The 24,114-nt window shown below is 42.0% G+C and overlaps 1 protein-coding gene across 1 annotated transcript in view; it reads left to right on the plus strand.

The window, feature by feature from the left end:
- LMF2 (lipase maturation factor 2) overlaps nt 1-24,114 on the plus strand; it is a 52,054-nt gene that overhangs the window by 13,160 nt on the left and 14,780 nt on the right. Inside the window, exons 2-12 of the mRNA XM_056573044.1 lie at nt 1,337-1,590; nt 2,453-2,481; nt 2,738-2,934; nt 3,714-3,892; nt 6,565-6,700; nt 8,896-9,027; nt 10,695-10,800; nt 16,864-16,960; nt 18,101-18,283; nt 19,079-19,247; nt 21,828-21,939. Coding sequence (XP_056429019.1) covers nt 1,337-1,590; nt 2,453-2,481; nt 2,738-2,934; nt 3,714-3,892; nt 6,565-6,700; nt 8,896-9,027; nt 10,695-10,800; nt 16,864-16,960; nt 18,101-18,283; nt 19,079-19,247; nt 21,828-21,939 — 1,594 coding nt within the window. The remainder of the gene's footprint in view (nt 1-1,336; nt 1,591-2,452; nt 2,482-2,737; nt 2,935-3,713; nt 3,893-6,564; nt 6,701-8,895; nt 9,028-10,694; nt 10,801-16,863; nt 16,961-18,100; nt 18,284-19,078; nt 19,248-21,827; nt 21,940-24,114) is intronic.

The following is a 24,114-nucleotide window of genomic DNA, read 5'->3' on the forward strand; positions in this document are numbered from 1 at the left end:
AGGAGTTATGTGGTGCCAGACAACTTATCCTCTATCCGAAGGATAGGGGCGAATTGTCTGATTGCAGGGGATCCACTGGAACCCACGTGACTTCCTGCAGGGAACTTTCCTAGTGCACGGAGCGATTTCCATTCGGCATGCCTCCTCTGTGTATCTCTATAAGGGAGGCGGAGATATAGGAATTCCTGCGGTAGCCAACACAGCTCCTTCCCTGCAGGAGATCGCTGGGTGTCCCAGTGGTTGGACCCCCTGCCATCAGGCACTTTCCCCCCATCCTTTTGTTCTGTACCACATATCTCCTTTTCATGTGGTTTTTTTGTGCTCATGTGGCTCTGTAGGCAACTTTTTTAAATTTTTTTTTCTTTAAGCTGCTATTTTGTTTAGCTTCAAAGTGGAACTGCTCATTACAGTATAAAAAATTTTCTGAAAACAATTTGTCTAATTTTTTCCAAAATCTATGGTCTATTCACACGTACAGTATTCTGCGCAGATTTGATGCAAACTAAATGATTGAAAACAGGTTAAAATCCTGTGCATCAAATCTGCACAGAATACTGTACATGTGAATAAACCCTAAAACAGTTTTTTGTGAAATCAAAAAGCATAAACCATAGAAAAGAGGACACACAGACCTGGTAGGTCCAACATGTGCATCCTTATAAAGCAAGGTTAAGCAACAGGATTCCAATGAACAAAGAAAACAGATAAAACAATAAGTATGCATACAAAGAGGTAGGTGTAATGTCTGAGAAAAAAAATGAAAGTCTGACCACAAATAAACCACTAAACAGAGAACTGCAAAACAACGATTATATAATAATTTTTTTTTTTTTTTTTAAATGAACATACCCTTAGTATTCACAGGTGTAGTGTATGTTCATACAGCATATCTCTTCTGAGGGTAGCCTCGGATTTGTGTCAGAGCTGTCATAGATGCAGTTTAGCCTTATTCAATGGAGCTAATCCACATTCAGCACTTTCCCAAGTGATAGCTTAGAATAAGTGACATGTTACTTATTTTAGTGAATTTGTATTGCATGCTGGAAAAAAATGCACTGCCATTCACTGTTGAAAGCAAAGGGGCACTCAAAGGGGTTTTCTGTGCTGATTTTAGTGCTTGTTGCATGCCAAGAAGCTGGGAGGCATAAAGGTTTTACCAATGATTTCAGTGAGATGCATGTGGCATGTCATGACTTATTCCACCATATGGAGAATTATAAAGTGCCTATACTAGAACATAATAGAAAGATGTTAGCGCGTGGCTTTTTATTTCAGTGTATACGGTGAGCGTAGTTGGCACAATCCATGTCATATATTTTGGTATGTTTTCCTTTAGGATTGTATGGACGTGAAGGAATCTTACCAGCCTGGAAGATGCTTCGATTCACTGGCAAAGGATTATGGGAACAGCTAACGGACTCCCCTACATTGCTCTGGTTAGGTCCCCGGTTGGGACTGGACACAGAGCAAGGAATGGAATTGATCTGTTTACTTGGTACTGTCCTTTCTTTAGGTGCTTTGCTTTTCAGCTGCCTTCGTGACAGCTTAATCTTTCTCCTGCTTTGGATTCTCTATCTGTCACTAAATCAGGTAAGCTTCATGTATCTGCCTCTGAAATTTAAAGGGGTTGTCCAACTCCAGCAGAAATGTTTAAGCATAGTGATTAGAAGATAAAACACACACACACAAAAAAAGATGCTTACGTGTCCCGATCCACTGCAGATGGCATTCTGATGTCTTTTGGTCCCCACCACTCAGCACTTGTTTCTGTGACTTGTCAAGTCACACTGCTGTGGTTGCTTTGGGACATTGAGCTCTGATTGCTGTAAATGGCAGATGCATGCATCCAAACCTCTCCCTCACATCTTCAAGACTTTGCTTGTGCTGCACCTCTTCTCTGGGATGTAATACCCAGAAACTATCAGACTTACATCCAACATCTACAGTTTTAAACATGCCCTAAAGAGACACCTCTTTAAACAGGCCTATAACATCCCCTAAATGGTCTCCCCACTATTATTCAGCAGTGTCTCTTTACACTCAATGCACTTTAGACATTCAAAGTTTAGTCAATGGCTGGTTCACTCGTCTTTTGTAATATACCATATTTATAAAACGTGGCAGTGCCATTGTTTATACAATGCACAGGCTACCTTTTATGTCAGCTCCATTCCTCTTAGACTGTAACCTCTTGCGAGCAGGGGCTTCACCCCTGTATGAGTGATTAGCGTGTAATATTGTAATGTCTGATATTTGTCTTTATGTGTATCCACAGAATTAAATGCTGTGGTATGTATGTGTTGGCACTAAATACATATGCTTATCTGTAACTGCCTGACATGATATTTACTGGTTCTTCGCCCATAGAAGTTATGTGTATTGTCATAGGTTTTGTGATACATTGTTGTGAGTATGACTTGCTCATTAATATTAATTTATCTTGTTTTTGCAGGTTGGACAGGTTTTTCTTTATTTCCAATGGTAAGTGAATAAATAATTGACATGTATTGGAAATAGACTGTGGTTATACCACATTTGGGGGGGGGGGGGGGGGGAGATTCATCAAAATTTCAATCAGCCAATCAGATTGCTTCTTTAATTTTGCAGAGGCCTTGTTAAAAATGAAAGAAGCAATCTGGTTGCTATTAGCAACTGTGCAACTTTTCCTCTGCACAGGTTTTGATAAATCTCCCCCGTGGTGTACTTATTCCAAACCTTGTCGTTTTTTTTATTTCAGGGACAGCCTTTTATTAGAAACAGGATTCCTGGCAGTACTGGTAGCTCCAATGCGTATTTTGCGCTCAAAGGTTAATATCTGGAGTGCCCATGATGGCATTACTTTCTGGCTCGTTCGGTGGCTGCTTTTCAGGCTTATGTTTGCATCAGGAGTTGTAAAGCTAACTAGTCGATGTCCAACGTGGTGGGGACTTACAGGTGAGAAAGTGTTTTATTTTATCTTGCCATGGTCTTGTCTAATGTGTATAATTTAGATAGTGAACTTAGCGAAGCGCCAAGCAGGAAATGCACAGTCTCATATTTGGAGATGCATTTCCGTGTGGACTAGAAAGAATAGATTTATCTACTCTTTCTGTGGACTTGGGAATCTGGGGAAGCACAGTGCAGCAGCATCCCATTGAAATCAACGGGAATCTGCTGCTGCTGAATGTCCACAGTGTGAACAGAGCCTTAGCCAGTTTAATCGTGGAAGTGGGCATACGTTTTTAGTAAGTGTCAGCCAAACTAATGAAATCCACTTTTCTCTCTGATTGACAGTCAGCTGGAAGCAGAGCCCTGTTTCCAAATCTGACACAATTTGTATACACAGCACAGGATCAGTTTTCAGACGAAAACCGGTCAGGGATGGGAGGGGGAAAGAGGAGACATTCCAGTCCTCAGCACTTCAGGGTCTTGGGAACGCTACTTTGACTCTTTGCACTAGAGAATAAGTCTTTTTCTATGATCTAGAAGCACAGACAGATATAGGAAAGGTATGATGTCTCCTTGTCCTTACAGCAGTATAACATAAGAATATGGTTTAGTTAGCTAAATCTCATAGAAATAAAGGATTCCTCAAGTAACTTATGTTACCTAAATTGAGAGATTCCTCATATGTTTTCTTAGTGCTTATGCCGTGTATAGTTAGAAGCCACTTATTTTCTGCAGTAAAATATCTCTAGATTGACTAATGTAGTGAATTGTCTCCACTTTTCTAGCTCTTACTTACCATTATGAGACCCAGTGTATACCAACTCCAGTTGCTTGGTATGCACATCAGCTTCCTGTATGGATCCAGAAGCTGTCCGTGGTTGCTACATATGTGATAGAAATTGGGGTCCCATGGCTTTTCTTCCTGCCCTCTCGAAGGCTTCATCTCTTCTCCTTCTATGCCCAGGTAAGGAAAATGTTTGATATACTGTATTTTTCGCTATGTAAGTCGCTCCGGCATATAAGATGCACCCAATTTTAAAGGATGAAAATCTAGAAAAAAAGATTCTGAACCTTCGACCTGCGGACCTCTAGATGTTACAAAACTACAACTCCAAGCATGCCCGGACAGCCGTTGGCTGTCCAGGCATGCCAGGAGTTTTAGTTTTGCAACATCTGGAGGTCCGCAGGTTGAAGACCACTGGTATAGGAGGTAATACTCGCGTGTCTCCGCCGCTCTGGACCCGTCACCGCTGCCCTGGATGTCGCCCTCCATCGCTGTCCCCGTCGCTCCGGAACGTCTCTGCTGCTGGGTATGATCGCTCTCCGTCGCCGCCATCACGTCGCTACACACTCCGCTCCTATTGGATGACGGGACAGCGTGCTGGACGACGTGATGATGATGGAGAGCGCCGGTCATGCAGGGGATCCCGGCACGGAGCAGACACCGAGGAGGCAGGTAAGGTCCCTCCCGGTGTCCTGTAAGCTGTTCGGGACGCCGCGATTTCCCCGCGGCGGTCCCGAACAGCCCGATTGAGCAGCCGGGTTAGTGTCACTTTCACTTCAGATGCGGCGGTCAGCTTTGATCGCCGCGTCTGAAGGGTTAATACAGGGCATCACCGCAATCGGTGATGTCCTGTATCGGCCATGGGTCCCGGCCGTTGATGGCCGCAGGGACCGCCGCGATAGAACAGGTTTCAATGTGTATTTGCCGTATAAGATGCACCAACTTTCCCCCCCAGTTTTGGGGAAGAAACAGTGCGTCTTCTACGGCGGAAAATACGGTATTTTAGATAAAGACATAGGCTGTGAATTGTGTGCCTGCAGTCTGTTCTTAGTATAGTGGTTTCCCAGATAGCAGATTCTTGTTTTTAACATTCTTTTTATTGACTTTTGAACATGTACAGAGTATGCAAAAACATACTTGCTATTCGAGACTGCCAGGCTATAAAGATCAGTAAACAATTACAGAAATCTCTTACAAAACCTACTATAAAAACTTGGCAGTGAGCATTGCATAAGGAGCATTTTTTTTCCTCTGGATTAATGTATTGTAATAAAAGGCAAGTAACAGTAAACGGAGCTACAACATTTGGCATAAGATTAATAGCAGAAAGCCACCTACCAACAGCAGGTTCTTGTTGTAAAGAAGGAGAATTTTTATTTTGTTACATGTTTATTTAATGCTCTATTTATTCTAGGTACATTTACTGCTGTTTGGTATATTGCTTCTGCTGCGCAAAGTGAGATGGAAACAATGAACTTGCTGTATCTGTCATCTTTCACAATTCTGTTCTCCTCTTTAAAAACTGTTGTAAGATATGTGGCATAATAACTTATCACAAATTGTATCATTTATAACTAGAGCTCCCAAAATGCACTGTTTTTATAGTAACAAAAATACAAAATGTTTTGCTTCAAAGAAGATTTTAGAAGGAAATAATCATGTAACTCGAGCCACACGTTTAGCAAAGTTTTTTTTTAATAATGCAATCTAAAATTCTTTGTATGTCTTTAATTTTAAGGGGTTTCTAAGACTTAGGCTAATGACGATCCTTAGGGTCTATTCCACACACAAAGTTGGTGCAGAAATTCTGCCATGGGAATAGACCCTTAGGCTGGGTTCACACTGTGGAATTTCTGGGCAGAAATTCTGCCGGAGTTCGTGCCGGCAGCACTAGGACCGCGCGGACTACATTGCCGTCCCCATAGATGGCAATGCATTTCTGAGCAGATCTCCCAAAATATCCACCCAGAAATGCATTGTAGTCTATGGGGGCAGCAATGCAGTCTGCTTGGTCCTAGTGCCACCGGCTCGATCTCCGGCAGAAATTCTGCCCAGAAATTCTGCAGTGTGAACCCAGCCTTAGGCTTTGAATTTTGGTCAGTGGGGATCCATCCCACAAGACACTAGTCAGTCAGCAGAACAAATTTGAATTAGAACTGAAGTTAAACCCCTTATTTCTGCTGATCATAACAATATTGAACATTTTTGCTTTATTACAGGGGTCTCAAACTGGTGGCCCTCCAGATGTTGCAAAACTTCAACTCCCAGCATTCTCGACAGCCGTTAGCTGCAGCAAATGGCTGTCTGGGCATGTCCAGGCATGCTGGGAGTTGAAGTTTTGCAATATTTGGTTGGCCACCAGTTTGAGACCCCTGCTTTAAAACATACAAACACACAAAAAAAAGAACCCAACCCACCCACACAGAAACCCTCCCCCTGCCTTCCCTTCACAGCAAGTAAGGCAATAAAAACCACATTGAAAATAACACAGTGCAATATGAATAAACAAGGTCAAAATGTATAACCCCCCCCCCCCCCTTTTTTTTATTTTTAACTATGCTGCAGTGGCTGTAAAGTTAGTGTAGTTCATAATATAGTGTCTCTACCTATGTTTGATGGCTGATCTCGCAATTCTTATGTGACTTTTAACAGCATACAAAATGAGTGTCTTCCCAGGTTGCAGTGGGCCTATACATTACATCAGTCAGGTGTTCAAAGGAGCCTGTCAGCTTCAATGGGTTGAGCAGCCGCTGGGTGGGAGGGAGATCATTCTGCCGGAAATTGTAGTTTGGCAACAGCTGGAGGCACCCTGATTTGAAAACACTACTATTAAAATGTTTTTTCTTTCTTAGGCTCTGCTGCAGGTGCTGATCATACTTACTGGGAATTACAACTTCTTTAATTTGCTGACCCTGGTTCTCTGCTTTTCTCTGCTGGATGACCAGCATTTGGGATCTAGCCCGAAGGGAAGAAAAGGTCAAATGAAAGGTGACTATTTGAGACTATTGTTAGAATACATTGCTGTGCTTGTGTGCCATTATTTCTAATTCTGGCATACATACGTTTCAAAATGAACAGCCTGTTCATTCTGGTATTACAAAGTTTGTTTTAAAAAGTGAATGCTACACCAAATAATTTAAAGAATTGAAATTAAAGAGGTTTGAAGTGTGATTTATAGATAAATACAGCCATCTTGTATGTGCTTTTTTTTTTTAACATGATCTGCTTTAACTATATATTCTCAATAAACAAAAAGACCTAAAAACCCTTATAAGTTAGGTTATTTACTATATTGTAATAAGGTCATGGTTATGTGGCACTTTGGCCCAGATCCAATCTGCCTGAAACTAAAATAGTTTTGGTTTTGCCAATAAACAATCACAGGTAGATTTATAAATCTCTGCCCATAACCTGGACAAGCAGGCAGACAAACAAGATTGAGATCTATTGGCTGTAAACGATACGACTAAAGTGTATGCAAGTGAGTAAAAATGTTGCAAATACAGCCCCAGTAGGTTGAGTGGCAGTCTGTGTGAGAAGTCTAAATCCTCCATTACAATATTAGTGTGTCTCAAGTAATCGGTGAAAAATCATATCCTGCAGTACTTACTGTAAGCTTTTACTTTGAACATTAGCAGAGATTCCTCATCCTGCTCCTATGGTGCTGAAATTTCTGCAACTGTTCCATTTGTCTGAAATGGCAGGCAGGAGTCCATGTGCTTGTTCCAGAAACAATTCCATTTACCGTATTTTTTTCGTTATATAAGACGCTCCGGCATATAAGACGCACCTAATTTTGTAGGATAAAAATCTAGTAAAAATTCTATAAAAATTTGTCACGAACTTCTCGGCTCGGCAGTTGATGACTTATCCTGCATATATTAGTTCAGCTTTCAGGTGCTCCAGTGAGCTGGAAAAGGTGGATACATTCCTAGGAAAGAGTCTCCTAGGACTGTATCCACCTTTTCCAGCCCACGGGAGCACCTGAAAGCTGAACTAATTTATGCAGGATAAGTCATCAACTGCCGAGCCGAGAAGTTCGTGATGAATCGAATTTACTGTAAGTTCGCTCATGTCTAAATACAATTTAAAGTATAGGACAGTGATCTTCAACCTGCGGACCTTCAGATGTTGCAAAACTACAACTCCCAGCATGCCCGGACAGCCGTTGGCTGTCCGGGCATGCCAGGAGTTGTAGTTTTAAAACATCTGGAGGTCCGCAGGTTGAAGACCACTGGTATAGGAGGTAGTACTCTCGTGTACACGCTGCTCCGGACCAGTCACCGCTGCCCTGGATGTCGCCCTCCATCACGGTCGCCGCGTCCCTGGGGTGTCCCCATCACTTCGGAGCACGTCTGCTGCCGGGTATCCTCGCTTTCCGTCGCCGCCGTGACGTCGCTAATCGTCACGACTACGACGGAGAGCGCCGGCCATGCAGGGAATCCCGGCACGGAGAAGACACCGAGGAGGCAGGTAAGTCACGATTTCACCGCGGCGGTCCCAAACAGCCTGACTGAACAGCCGGGTTAGTGTTATTTTCGCTTCAGACGCGGCGGTCAGCTTTGATCGCCACGTCTGAAGGGTTAATACAGGGCATCACCGCGATCGGTGATGTCCTGTATTAGCCGCGGGTCCCGGCCATTGATGGCCGCAGGGACCGCCGCAATAGGTGTGTATTCACCTTATAAGACGCACCGTGTGTTTTATACGGTGAAAAATACGGTAGATAAATGAAATTGATTTAGTCACAGAAACAAGTCTGCTGCATATGAATTCACCCTAAACCTCAGCAAATAAAGCCTTGTGTGCATTCAGTTACAGTAAGTTTTGTTACAGCGCTCCTGTAGGTCACCACGTGGAGCACCACTGATGGGCTTCCTGTATATGATCTTTCATGTTTACCTGGAGGTAGACTGTAAAGCTTTCTGACATGTCATGGAAAAACCTAGGATAGGGGATAAGGTTTTCAGCACTGGACTACCCCTAAACTCTGGGCTCTTATTGTGAACCATACAATACTGTCTCCTAAGCCACTGGTTGATGGTCACTTTTCTAAAGAAATGTTGGTTGGAAATCTTCTTCTGTTTATATGTACACATGATCTGTGTAAAATAGGTTACAGTAAACATTGTCTTTTCTTTTACGTTACTTTGGAAATTTACTAGCTGTACTTTTGTTTCCAGGCCGTAGGTTCTCCTTGCAGTCTTTAGTTGTTCTTTTAGATCTCCTGGTTTTTGGTTTGCTTGGTTTCTGGACTGTAAAATACTTTGAGCTACAAATAAACTGGGAAAAGCATCATGTGGAATCTAAGACCGGTAAGTGCTTGGCTTAATTCTTTCTAACACTGGTTATGTATTAGAATAATATGCGTAAAAGTTTAGGAGATAAAATATATACTTTGCTGTAGTTCATTTCTCTTTATAGTCTTGAGATGAAACCATAAGGTATTCTTTGGCCTAATTCTAGGAGTTCTAAGAAGTGTAGCCTTTTAACCCCTTAAGGACGCAGCGTTTTTCCGTTTTTGCATTTTCATTTTTTCCTCCTCACCTTCTAAAAATCATAACGCTTTCAATTTTGCACCTAAAAATCCATATGATGGCTTATTTTTTGTGCCACCAATTCTACTTTGCAGTGACATTAGTCATTTTACCAACAAATCCACAGCGAAACGGGAAAAAAAAAATCATTGTGCGACAAAATTTAAGAAAAAATTTCATTTTGTAACTTTTGGGGGCTTCCGTTTCTACACAGTGCATTTTTCACTAAAAATTACACCTTATCTTTATTCTGTAGGTCCATACGGTTAAAATGATACCCTACTTATATAGGTTGGATATTGTCGTACTTCGGAAAAAAATCATAACTACATGCAGGAAAATTTATATGTTAAAAATGCTCATCTTCTAACCCCTAGAACGTTTTTATTTTTCCGTGTACAAGCCGGTATGAAGATTCCTTTTTTGCGCCATGTTCTGAAGTTTTTAGCGATACCATTTTTATATTGATCGGACTTTTTGATCGTTTATTCATTTTTTCATGATAAAAAGTGACCAAAAATACACTATTTTGGACTTGGGAATTTTTTTTGCGCGCACGCCATTGACCGTGCAATTAACGATATATTTTTATAGTTCGGACATTTTTGAACGCGGCGATACCACATTTGTTTTTATTTTTATTTACACAGTTTTGTTTTTTTTTAATGGGAAAAGGGGGGGTGATTCAAAGTTTTAATAGGGAAGGGGCTAAATGACCTTTTAACTTTTTTTTCACTTTTTTTTTTTTTGCAGTGTTATAGCTCCCATAGGGACCTATAACACTGCACACACTGATCTCCTCCTATGCTGATCCCTGCAGAGCCATAGCTTTGCACTGATCAGTCAGATAGGGGCTTGATTGCTCCAGCCTGTAGCTCAGGCTTGGAGCAATCAATCAACGGTCGGACGCCGCGGAGAGAGGTAAGGAGACCTCCGCCTGCGTCCCAGCTGATCGGAACATCACGATTTTATCGCAATGTCCCGATCAGCCCGACTGAGCTGCCGGGAACCGTTTACTTTTGTTTTCAGACGCGGCGGTCAACTTTGATCGCCACGTCTGAAGGGTAAACAGCGTGCGGCACAACGATCAATCCCGCGCGCTGTTAGCCCAGGGTCCCGGCTATCGTTAGCAGCCGGGACCGACCCGGTGTGATGTGGGGTAACGGTGTGACCCCGTTTTTCTCACCGGGACCAGGCTTATGGCGTACAGGTACGCCCAAGTCCTTAAGAGGTTAATGGGCATTGCATAGTAATCTGATATATAAAGAAAATCTGGTTAGAGTGCTCATCTGAGTAGTCTGCATCTCAAAACAACCTTCTGACTGACCCCAAATGTGTTGGCTTTTGTGGCAAACTTGACCTGGACCTTCCCACTCCTATGTTTTGATGCAATAAAGATATATATTTCAATGTATAACAATATTATGACTTCCCTTTTTCTACAGCATTTACTTACCATGATTTCCTGCAGTGGCTCCGCACACTTGCTTTTCCCTCTATTTGGATAGCAGCTGCATCTCTTGGTTGGGAGATTCTCAAAGGCATGTACAGGTATGCATTGTATATGTTTTTTCTAGTACTTTTGTGAGGTTAGGAGATACAGTAAGTAAAGCGTATTTTAAATTAAATATATTACAAAAGAAACTTTAAGGTTGAACGTGATAGGTAGCTGGTAGCTACAGAAAAATGCCGGTTTTTAGTGGAGGCGCTGCTATTTGTGTACGAAATGACGGAGAGGACTCAAGCCAGCACAGGTAAAACTTGTTTATTTAGCAAAAAAGGGTGGACAACGCGTTTCGGCACACTTAAGGTGCCTTCATCAGGTCCAAAGAGTACAATACTGAAAGATAGTAAAATCAAGGGTGTGATAGAGACAGGATAGAGAGTAGGGGTACAATGGAGGTACAATGTGGGGTAAGGCTAATGTGTACATGGTCTAAAACAAGATAGTTAAAAGTAGGTTTAAAAGTAACAATACATTTGAAAATAAAAGGCCTGTGTGTCTATTTTATTTGTTTAAAATGTAAAGGTAAAATCTGTATAAAAGTATGTGGGTATTGTATTCTTTTGCAATGTGTATGACCGTATAGTAGATGTGTATATGTGGTATAGATTACAATTGGTAATGCAATAAATAGTATAATCAGTGCATAGCTTTAGTGTATGTGGAATATTAGTATACAGTATGTTAGTATACAGTTGTATTATCAAATTAGATCAGTAGTTATAAGTACAAGGCACGACTATAGTATAAGTGGAATATTGGTATACAGATTGTTATTATACAGATGCATTATGTAGATAGATCAGTAGTTGCAAATACAAGGCACAACTAGAGTATAACTTAATTAGTAGTACAGCATTGCAGAATATTTGTATACAGAAGCTTAACCCCTAAAGGACCGGGGGTTTTTCCGTTTTTGCATTTTCGTTTTTTGCTCCTTGCCTTTAAAAAATCATAACTCTTTCAATTTTGCACCTAAAAATCCATATGATGGCTTATTTTTTGCGCCACCAATTCTACTTTGTAATGACGTCAGTCATTTTGCCCAAAAATCTACGGTGAAACAGAAAAAAAAATTATTGTGCGACAAAATTGAGAAAAACGCTGTTTTGTAACTTTTGGGGGCTTCCGTTTCTACGTAGTACATTTTTCGGTAAAAATTACACCTTATCTTTATTCTGTAGGTCCATACGATTAAAATGATACCCTACTTATGTAGGTTTGATTTTGTCGGACTTCTGGAAAAAATCATAACTACATGCAGGAAAATGAAGACGTTTAAAATTGTCATCTTCTGACCCCTATACCTTTTTTTATTTTTCAGTGTATGGGACGGTATGAGGGCTCATTTTTTGCGCCGTGATCTGAAGTTTTTAACGGTACCATTTTTGCATTGATAGGACTTATTGATCGCTTTTTATTAATTTTTAAATTATATAAAAAGTGACCAAAAATGCACTATTTTGGACTTTGAAATTTTTTTGCGCACACGCCATTGACCGAGCGGTTTAATTAATGATATATTTTTATAATTCGGACATTTCTGCACGCGGTGATACCATATATGTTTGTTTATTTTTTACACTGTTTTTTTGGGGGGTGATTCAAACTTTTAATAGGGGAGGAGTTAAATGATTTTTATTCACTTTTTTTTTCCACTTTTTTTTTTTTGCAGTGTTATAGCTCCCATAGGGACCTATAACACTGCACACACTGATCTTCATCATTGATCACTGGTTTCTCATAAGAAAGCAGTGATCGATGATTCTGCCGCATGACTGCTCATGCCTGGATCTCAGGCACTGAGCAGTCATTCGGCGATCGGACAGCGAGGAGGTAGGTAGGGGCCCTCCCGCTGTCCTGTAAGCTGTTCGGGATGCCGCGATTAGCTGTGGCTATCCCAAACAGCCCAACTGAGCTAGCCGGCAACTTTCGCTTTTAGCCGCGCGGCTCAGCTCTGAGCGCGCGGCTAAAGGGTTAATAGCGCGCAGCGCCACGATCGGCACTGCGCGCTATTAGAGGCGGGTCCCGGCTTCACTATGACGCCGGGCCCGCCGTGATAGGACGCGGGGTTACTGTGTATTTATATATATTTATATATTTAGATAGATGGATAGACCAATACATCAGTAATAGGGATAGGAGAGGGTGGGGGGATAGCAAGGTTGAACGTGTGAGCCAGAAGACAGGCCATCAGTTTTGGATTAATTCTCCAAATTCTGGCATCCCCGCCATCACCTGTTTAAATGGCCCATGGCACTCATGTGGATGCTGCAGCCTCTCCATTGTTTACATGGCCTCTTCAAACAGCTGATCAGCAGGCCTGCCAGGCTTTGGATCTGACCTCACATTGATGCACTATCCTGTAGCTAGCCCATTCATTTTTTTTAAAGCCCAGATAACACATTTTAAAGGGGTATTCCAAGGATTTTTTTCTTAGCCTTTGAGCCCATGATGCCAAGTTATAATACTGTGCAATACGCCTCTATTACTTCTGGGCGTCGCTCTGTTTTCATGCACGGTACCCACACCCCGCAACTGCTGTAGTGCAAGTCCTTTTATTTTACTGTTGCCTCTGACCTTTCCCAGTATTTCATGTGGCCAGAGACAATAGGTCATAAGATCTGGTCTTTTCTACTAGATAGCCAGCAATTGTAAATAGCATGTACACACTGCTAACCTGATGCAGGGATGTGGAATTCCTATCGCCCGACACCCGGGACAAGCAGTTTCGGGCACCGGGCAGGTGAATTTTTCCCGCCCTTTGCCCGGCTTCGGGCAAGCAGGGTCGGACCTGACAAGCGCTGCGGCGCTCTGCAGTCTGAATGGAGCTCCTGACTCGTGCCCGCTCCATACTCTGCAGCCCCCGGCTGTGGAAACTTGCGTCCTCTGATGGCAGAGCAGGGGGAAGTGAGAAGCTGTGCACGTCCTCACTCCCCCTGCTCTGCCTTCTTTCTGCAATGCAGACCTGCAGGGGGAGATGAGGCGGCGTGGCTTCTTGCTCCCTGTGCAGACCTGTGTCCTCTGCCTTCGCTCCCCCCAGCTCTAGCTTCACAAACGTTCGGAGAGCTTAGGGGCGGAACGGTCGCACATCTGCACGGGGCGCAAGTTTCACACCGCCGCTAATAGGCAGCATGCGGCGCTCAGCAGTCTGTATGGAGCGGGCTCCGGACTCCTGCCCGCTCCAAACTCTGCTGCCCCCGGCTGTTCTCAGTAGCCGGGTGCGCCGTTAATAGCCAGCATGCGGCGATCGCCGCGGCTGGCTATTAACCCTTTAGATCGCCACTGTCAATGCTGACAGCGGCGTCTAAAGGGACATGTGTATGCTCCCTGGTGGGCTAGTGGGGTGGATCGCCCCACCGCCCTGCAGGGGGGCGATCCACTATAGAGGTAACCGGAGGGCTTACCTCTGCTTCCTGCTGTTCCGTGGCTCTGTCATTGATAGATCCTGGCTTGACTAGGCTCTATCAATGGATCACAGAGCACACAGATCAATGAGTTCAATAGAACTCTATTCATCTGTATGAGGAATCTAATAATTCCTCCTATAAGTCTAATAAAGTGTATAAAAAATTTTTGTAATAAGTTAAAAAAAACACACATTAACCCTTCCATGTTAAAAGTTCAAATGACCCCACTTTTGCTATATAAAAACATGCAAACATAATAAAAATAAACCTATTATTTTATTTATTATGCTTCGTGCGTAATTGTACGACCTATTAAAATATAACATTATGTATCCCGTACGGTAAATGTAAAAAAAAACACAGAATTGCAATTTTTATAATATCCCCAGAAAAAAAGCTATTAAAAAGTCAGTCAGATCAATACCAAAATGGTACCAATACAAAAAACAGATTATGGTGCAAAAAATGAGCCCTCATACAGCCTGGTATGCGAAAAAAAAAAAGTTACAGGGGTCAAAAATGGCAATTAAAAAAAATCTAAAAAGTTCAGAATTTTTTTTTAATTAGTAAAACATGACATAAATTATATAAAATCTGGTATCACTGGAATCAGGCGACCTTAAGTATGAAACTAACATGTTATCTCAACCACAAGGTAAATGGCGTAGAAAAGAAAACCACCAAATCTGCAAAATTATCTTTTACTATTTCAATTTCACTTCACCAAGATATATATATCCCTTGAGAAAGCCAGTGTGACTTGCGAAACGTTGTCTATGCACATGATGGAATAAAAACCACCCTTTATTTGCAACCTGTGGAGTGCTGCATCGTATTTTGCATATGTATAGGTATAGGGGTATAGGTATAGGGGTATAGGTGTGTGTGTGTGTGTGTGTGTATATAGGTATATCTATATTAATATAATTTATTTATATATATATTTTTTTTTTGTCCAGAGAATGTTATGTAACAATTAAAAGGTATCGTTATAGTAGGTAGTTATGGCTATTATAGGGCGAGGAGGAAAAAATGAGTGTAAAAGCGAAAATTGGCCCACACAAGTGGATCTTCATGAGGGACAAGTAGATTTTGCTCCATTTTAGTCCCGTGGACAAGTAGTTTTTTATAAAATTTCCACACCCCTGTGATGTATACGTTTTTTTACAGCAGCATATAGGAGGGATTTGCAAAGGTTTTTCTATTGGACCCTCACTCAACAGAACAAAGTGATGCTTGGGCCTCAACAGACAGACCAAGGGGAGGCTTGATAGATAGGAAGAAATTCTGGCACTCACTATTTTCTTGAAGCAATTCTTGGGTTTTATTAACACAACTTATTAAAGTTGGGACACAGGCGGGGGGGGGGGAGTGGCGCAAGGCTTTGAGTCAGAAGTGTGAGAGCTACTTGGGGGTCAGACCCTGCATCACCAGCAAAGTGAAAAAACGTACCTGTTGAGGCGGGGGGCAAGCCCGAGGCCCCTCGCCTGTGTATTGCAACTTAAGTTGCGTGAATTAAACACAAGAATTTCTTCAAGAAAAATGTGAGTTCCGGATTTCTTCCTATCTATCTTGCACCTGTTTGGACCACGTGCAACACGAATACACGAGTGCCACCTCTAACTCTATTCAAGGGGGTGCCTGGACCTCACCATCTGTGGTGAAAGTGCTAAGATTACAGATATTTCTCAGTCTACTTAAACTATGTACTAAACTATGTAGCTATCCATGTACAAAATGAATCTGTAATGTTTGTAAACCAGAGATTGTTGCAGACCGGGAAAGAACAGTGCAGCCTATAATCACTATGAAAACTGCCTTCCCAGCTGTGCCTCACCAACAGCTTGGGGGAGCCTCTCTGTTTAAGGTCCACTTCAGTTTAGGATGCACTGCTTTATAGTATATAATATCTATACTGTGTCCAATGTGGCCACATGTCAAAGTAGCAGAGAGGTGGATAGCTACATTTTAGAAGGTCCAGTTATTGGATTAGAGAGTATTTAAGAATCTTTGGGAGCACAGTGTTTTATAGTGGGCACCATGTGGTGGCGTTTGCATGGTCTCTTCTGGATGCGATTTATTTCAAGGTTACTGCTATGTGGTTTAGTAAGTTTGGGTTAGATTTGCCAACTTACTATACACCTAAAGATCAGGTTATCTATCACAATTGGATGTCCTCTCTGCCCTCCAAGAAGGAGGTTAAAACAACTTTTAAAAAACGGCATCATAAATGAACCTGAACTAGTCATTGGGGCGTGCGACCACTTAATGGGCAATACGTGCACCTCTTCATCTTCTAATCTCACAATTAGAGGATTGACAGCCTTGGGCATACTAGTTGTCACTGAATATTTGCACATGCCCAGGATCTCACACCCCAGCCGTGGAACAGCCTCTGGAGGTTTGTTTGCCACGGAACATTCAATGATACGAGTGGGGATGTTAGCCATGATGACAGGTTCCCTTTAACGGTTAAATAAGTTGGTAGTGGTGGGCACAGTCGTGTGGATAATATTAATAGAAAAAAAATAAAAAATATATAATTGTACACCAAGCACATAGCTGGATTGTTTGGAGGTGGAAACCATCCTATAGATGAGTGGTCCATGAAATGGCATTGGCTATCTTAGACACTCTTTTTAGGGTTCTTAAGTTGCGCAAAGAATGAGTAGATTATATATGTATTCTCTGTTTCCTCAGGAGTGCATCTGTACGAGGATTGTTTTGGAAGCTCTGGGCTACAATACAGTGGGTTATTTTCACCGCTGCTACAGTTGGATTGTTTGCAGTCACTCTGGTAAGTTTAATGGGCTCATAGGCCAGGCAGTCCGAAAATAAATTCCTGGGTGGTAAGTAGAGGGAGGCTGGGCCGGAAGGGGGCTTTAGACCTAGGGCTGAACATGCTAGCTATGTGACTAGGCAGAATAAAAATGGCTGCCTTGTTAGAAGGATCAGCACCCATCGGGAGGGAGACAGTCTGCTCAATTGCTGTGTTAGAGAGCTGAGGAGTCGGGGAGTTTTCGCCTAGCCGAGGAGCTTATAGGCTGTTCCATGTAGCAAAAGGGAGTACAGGATTCCTATAAAAGAAAGGTGACCCCCAAAATGGCACACAGAAATCCTATTGGCAAGAGCAGGAATGACCCCTGGACTGGCATGCATTGTGTTCATAGGCAAAGGGTGGGTGGGTGAGGCCAGGGCCTAAAGTAGAAGAGGGCCTGGAAGAAGATGCAGCCACCTGGGGTCGTAATGACAGAGGGAGCGCAGCCTAAGGTGTAAGAGAGCCGTCACACGGGCAGCAGTGGAGAGGAAGTAGCAGCGGTGGCTACCCAAAACAGCTGAGGGAGCAGGGAATAGCTGTGGCTACAAACATAGGCCACATGCAGAGAGCCAACACTAGAAGAGGTACTGACTGGGAAGCAGCATCCAAGGAAATAAAGGGGAGCTGATGTGGAAGGTTTCTTCATAATTGCTCTTTTCGGAGAAGTTTACCATCCATGTTGCCCTGGTAACCTGTAGGGGAAAAAAGCATGGCTAACTACACGAATTGAAGACTAGAATAAAAAAAATCTAGAGTTCTGTAGACCTAATTTTAATAACTTCGTGTCTGTCTTTTACTTCTGCTTAGGTTAAGATTTGAAAGCAGAAGTATAGCTAGATGGGAGATAGGAGTTAGTAATTTTTAGTTTGGAATTCCTAATCTGACAGAGGAGAGGGCTAAAATGTGTTATCGGTGGCAACATGCCACCATTTTAAACACAAAATAATCCTGCCTCTGTCAGTCTACTTTTGAATGGGAAGATCAAGTGGAATTTTATATTCTTGGAATCTTTCTTCTATTTGAGACTCTTTTTTTTCTGTGATATTCATTGCTGTCATGTTGTCTTTCTGCACTGTTTTTATAAAACTTTCCTCTCTGGTTTACACCTATTTTCTGTAGGTACCGTATACATACATAGACTTTGAATCTAATGGTCAACTTTGGCCAGCAGTGCATCGGATGTTTAAAGCCGTGGATGATTACCAGCTTGTGAATTCTTATGGTTTATTCAGACGCATGACTGGTGTTGGAGGCCGCCCAGAGGTTGTGGTGGAAGGAAGTTATGACAAAGAAACCTGGACGGTAAATACAATTTTATGGCAACCTGTATTATTAAAATTACTTGGATACTGAAGCTTCCCTCCATGGCAGTATGCTGCACACAAGCAAAGACTACAGACAGTTTTGTATATATCTGCATATGCTTCTCCATAGGCAGCCATGTTAGACAGTGGAACAGCTGTCCAGCACACAGCAATAGGATGTTAGGAGGGCGGAGCTGCATAATTATGCCGAATGGGGCCGCAATGAAGCCTCATATCATAGCTCTAGAATATGCTGTCACTTTATAATCCAGTGGAAATCTGTGTCTTCTAAAATTATTCTAGAATATGGGGCCATCTGTATTTTCCTGCACAGCTGGGATCATCACTATTTTTCGGATCTGTAGGGGGGGTCTCGGGGTCAGACCCCCATCGATTCTTAAGTGATGGCATGTTCTCATCATATGCCATCACATTATAATATGGCGATAAGCCTTTAAAATATTCGAAGCAACAATACTTTTATAGACCAGAGTTCCCTGACCTTATTTTAGATTTGCCTTTTATTAAACCTAGTTGTAACTGCCAGTGATGTGGTTGTTGTTCTCTACTATTGACCCTGCAGCTGCCACGTGTGACTCCTTGAGCCTTTAGTTGGCGAACACTGGATGTCTATAGTGTACTTATTACGGTGCTACTTTCATTTAGAAAAACCTTTGACAAGTCGTGCAGGGTTATTCCACTTTGTGCTTTATACCCCTGTAGACATGATTGATGCCTTTATCTCAGCAGTGTTTGGCTTTCTATAAATAATTTGTCTTTGTTTTCCTATTAGGAGATTGAGTTTATGTACAAGCCTGGAAATGTTAGTGCGCCACCTCCAATAATCACACCTCATCAACCTCGACTTGACTGGCAGATGTGGTTTGCTGCCCTTGGGCCCCACACACAGAGTCCATGGTTTACCAGCTTTGTTTATCGTCTTCTACAGGGAAACAAAGATGGTGAGTTTTAGAAAAGGCTTAATTGAGGTATTTGTGTAGGATTTTGTATATTGGGTTCTAGTAACATGACAAAAGCTGTCTTTATTTCTCATAGCAGCCTATCACAATACAGCTTTCATTTTAACACAGCAGTTGCAGAAACTAAAACGGGGATCTCATTGGTTGCTATGGACAACAGACAGTTTTCCTTTTAAGACACTTTAAATAAATGAGGCCTGTAGTTTCCTTCATTATTCTGATAACCTTTAATGAACTTAAAAGGAATGAGTCATCAGAAAATTAACTATTGTTTAAAACAAGTTTTTATGTTAAACATCTTTAAGAATTTTTTCTTTGTTTTTGCTATTTGTAGTAATTAAAAATCCTTGCAATTTTTATTCTGTCCACTAAAACTTATATTAAGATGAGACTTCCTGTTTTGTGCAGATCACTTTCTAGCTATTTCCTTATCATCTCAGACAGTATGAGGGTATGTTTACACTACGTAATTCCCACGGAATTACGTGCTATAAACATCAGTGTGAATGGGTTTCCGTGAGACCCGTTCACACTGCGGAATTTCAGCGGCGGACAAGTCCCCGAACACTGCATAGCCGTCAATGGTCACGGCGCAGTACCACGCATTCCTACCGCCGAAGTATTGCAGCGGCGGCCGCCAGAATGGAATCTCTGTGAGCGGAGATTCTGTTAATAATCCGTAGTGTGAACATACCCTTACAGTGAAAAGTACATCAGTATATAAATAAGATGGAGGATAACATAAGTGATCAGTTAAATGGCACTCTCACTTTTCACATGTTTTTAGGCCTCTTTCACACCACGATGTCCCGTCACTGTATCACGTCCGTAATGAATTACGGGCATATACGGGTACAAACGGGCAGTTACAAAACCCCATAGGCTGCAATGCTATTTAGTCACAGCCGTCAGGGGTTTTGTAACGGCAGGTTTTCCCCAATATAGTGACGGAACTTGTGACGGAAGTTCCTAAACGGAACTATTTCATAGTGTGAAAGAGGCCTTAGAGACATGTCAAGTTTTGATCAGTCAGGGTCTGAGTGTTCAGACTGCGACCAATAGCTAAAACTAACTTGGAGACCACTACAAGAGAGAGATTTACAATGCAAGTCTATGGGATTGTCTTGGTCAGTTGCATTTTTCTCCTGGTTCATTCTAACAGTTGGTCAGGGTCTGAACACTCAGCCCCCGACCAATAAAAACATAGTTCCATAGCTAGATATAGACAGACAAGTTATTTATTTTATTTTTTTTCCATTCAATTTTATTTATTTTTAATGCAACATAATGAAAAAAATAGGCTTATTCTAAGATGTGTGTTGCTCCTAGGAACTAAACTTAGAAAACATTTAATGACAAATATACATATATTTGATATACACTGTGATACATGGGTGTACACATTGTAATGCATAAACAATAAGAAATACTCAAGGACAATCTGTAGAGAAATCCAAAAAGCCATACTCTACAACAGAAGACTATTCATTCTGGTAAATGGATTGCCCATGCTGGAAAGTATCTCTAAAATAGCCCCCTAACCTGGAAATAGTGATCTTTTCTATTGCTTTTCCACATTACTGAGTTGCCAGGGGACAATAAACACAGTATGCAAAGTTGTTCTTTACTATAAGGTATGTCTGATGACTTTGGTCTCATTTGTAAAAACAAAATGCACTTTCTCGGTCGCTTCTTCATTGGGGTACACCTTACTGATTGGTATATGCTCTTGCCACTAAGAGGCGCTGACACTAGGAAAAATGTTTGGCTCCTCCCTGGCAGGATATACCCACCCACTGGAAGTGAGGTAATCAGTTATAGCTAGTGTCAACAGGAGGCCAGACACAGGTCTGGGAGCTTCCCAGACCTTGTCTTTATTATTTTCTTGTAAGGCCTGTTTAGTCTACCTTTTTTCTTGTCTCTCCATATGGACGTAGGTGTCTCTCCATATGGACGTCCCATCGGTAAGGTGTCCCCTAATGAAGAAGCAACCGAGAAAATTATTATTATTTTTTTTGCACACACCGTAAAATCTCTCGTAGCCTTTATTGGGGGACACTGCACCCACCCATTTTTTTTCCATTTTTGTCCAGATAGTCTATTCCGGTTATTGGGTGTTTCTCCGGGATTCCTTTCTAGGATCCTTTGGACATATTTCTTTGTTGGCTTCTCCTATTGCTTTGTGACAAAACTGATTACCTCACTTCCAATGGGCGGGTATATCCTGCCAGGGAGGAGCCGACTTTTTTTTCCTAGTGGCAAGAGCATATACCAATCAGTACGGTGTCCCCCAATGAAGGCTACGAGAAAGATTTTATGGTGATTACGAAAAATTCTCCTTTTTTCACCGAACCTTCTTCCTGTGCCATGCCGTCTCCCTTTTCTTAATTCCAGGTTTACGGATTCTTCAGATGTTATTGTCTTCTAACGGATCCTTTAGGATTCACATATTTTTCTGGATAGAATTGTGCAACATGCTACACTCTTCTGGCTGAAAATTGAACAGAAATGTGATCTGAGCTTAACACCTTTTTTATGTTGTGCTCTTATTTATTTTAACAGTGATACGACTGGTGCAGAATGATGAGTCGCTCTATCCTTTCAACGCACATCCTCCTCATTATATACGAGCCCAGCTATACAAATACTGGTACACAGAGCTTGACCAGACTGGGTGAGTGTTTATTTTTCAGATAGCAGTTTCCTACTACTTGTCATATGTTTAATGCTGCTTAAAGGAAAAGTCATCCTGTTCACACGCATTAAACCCTATACACTGGGTTATAGTGTGGGTGAACAAAAGACTGATGCGGTGTCAGGTGCAGTGTCCCTCTGGAGGTCCGCTTCTATCTTCAGTGAACTGCGCGCTGGAGGTGGGCTCGCCAGGTGAATTTGAATATTCATGATCGCTGTCATGTGAGCACTCAGTAGGCCCAAGCGCTCACGTGACCAGCAACCATGGAACTATTCAAATTCACCCGTCTGGCCCACCTCCAGCAGGCAAATTGCCGAAGATAGAAGGGAACCTTCAGAGGGACACTGCGCCGGACTGCAGGTACGTTTTTAACTCCCTGACCCTGCGTTGGTCTCCTGTTCACCCTCACTATAACACTGTGTATTAAATAGGCACTGTCAGATATAAAAACTTTTGATATGTTGTAAAGCATGCAAAAATAGGTTTTGCAATTGCTTTCATTAGAAAATTTTCAGTATTTCATACTGATAAATCCAGTCAAAGAACTGCCCCCTCTGCCTCCTGGAATACATTCAGTGCTTCTGTGAACACTGCTTCGTCCTGGACTCCGGGACGTTTTGGAGGGGGGAGGGGCTGTACGCACTGCAGAGACTCATGTGAAGAGAAGGGGAGGGGCAGGAAGCCTGCTGCCGTCTCTCACAAAGCAGAAATCAATGAGAGAGGCAGAAACATGCATTGCAGATGAAAAAGTAAGTGTCCAAGTGCGTGTGTGTGTGTGTGTGTGTGTATATATATGTGTGTGTATGTATATGAACCCTGTGTGTGTGTGTGTGTGTGTGTGTGTGTGTGTGTGTGTGTGTGTGTAATAAAGGGGGACTACAATCATATCCTCATGCTGTTTCAAAACTAAAATTCCCAGCATGCCTGCACAGCCAAATGATGTGTGGGCATGCTGGGAGCTGTAGTTTTGCCACAGCTGGAGGCACCCTGGTTGGGAAGCACTGGACTGAGGAGAGGGAGGTGGAGGGGTTATCACAGTGAGTACCCACCCCCCTGCTTCTTGTAGATAAAATTGAGGTATTTCAGAAATAAAGTTAATTCTGAGAGAAATGTAGGTCACAGACACATACAAAGTACATGTACATGATCAGGATGAGATACTGAGCAACATATAACAGTTTTGTTTTTTTGAGTGATCTGACGGGTACGCTTTAAGTTTAGTGTGGGTGAACAGGATGACCGTTTTCCTTTTAAAACATTGTGCAGCATGAAACAGGGTCATGGCATCCACTGTCTGTAATTATGATTTACTCTGAAATGCTTAGGCATTACAGAAAATCATTAGTTTTAAGGAGCTGCTGCAACCCAGGTACCTAAACATTGGGGCATTCTTGATGGCTGCTCCTCCATCCCATCTGCCTTCAGTGGAGCATCTCTATCAAGGAGTGTATAAGGAGAGAAGTGTCAGTCAGGGCCAGCTGGGCGGTGCCTTTTTAACCCCTTAAGGACTCAGGGTTTTTCCGTTTTTGCACTTTCGTTTTTTCCTCCTTAACTTTTAAAAATCATAACCCTTTCAATTTTCCACCAAAAAATCCATATTATGGCTTATTTTTTGCGTCACCAATTCTACTTTGCAGTGACATCAGTCATTTTACCCAAAAATTCACGACGAAACGGAAAAAAAAATCATTGTGCGACAAAATCGAAGAAAAAAGGCCATTTTGTAACTTTTGGGGACTTCCGTTTCTACGCAGTGCATATTTCGGTAAAAATTACACCTTATCATTATTCTGTAGGTCCATATGGTTAAAATGATACCCTACTTATATAGGTTTGATTTTGTCGTACTTCTGGAAAAAATCATAACTACATGCAGGAAAATGTATACGTTTAAAAATGTCCTCTTCTGACCCCTATAACTTTTTTTTAATTTCCCACGTACAGGGCGGTATGAGGACTCATTTTTTGCGCCGTGATCAGTTTTTAACGGTACGATTTTTGTTTTGATCGGACTTTTTGATCACTTTTTATTCATTTTTTTAATGGTATAAAAAGTGACCAAAATACGCTTTTTTGGACTTTGGAATTTTTTTGCGCGTACACCATTGACCGTGCGGTTTAATTAATGATATATTTTTATAGTTTGGACATTTA

Source organism: Hyla sarda, chromosome 4 (genome assembly GCF_029499605.1).
Source record: "Hyla sarda isolate aHylSar1 chromosome 4, aHylSar1.hap1, whole genome shotgun sequence".
In the NCBI taxonomy this organism is placed as follows: Eukaryota; Metazoa; Chordata; class Amphibia; order Anura; family Hylidae; genus Hyla; species Hyla sarda.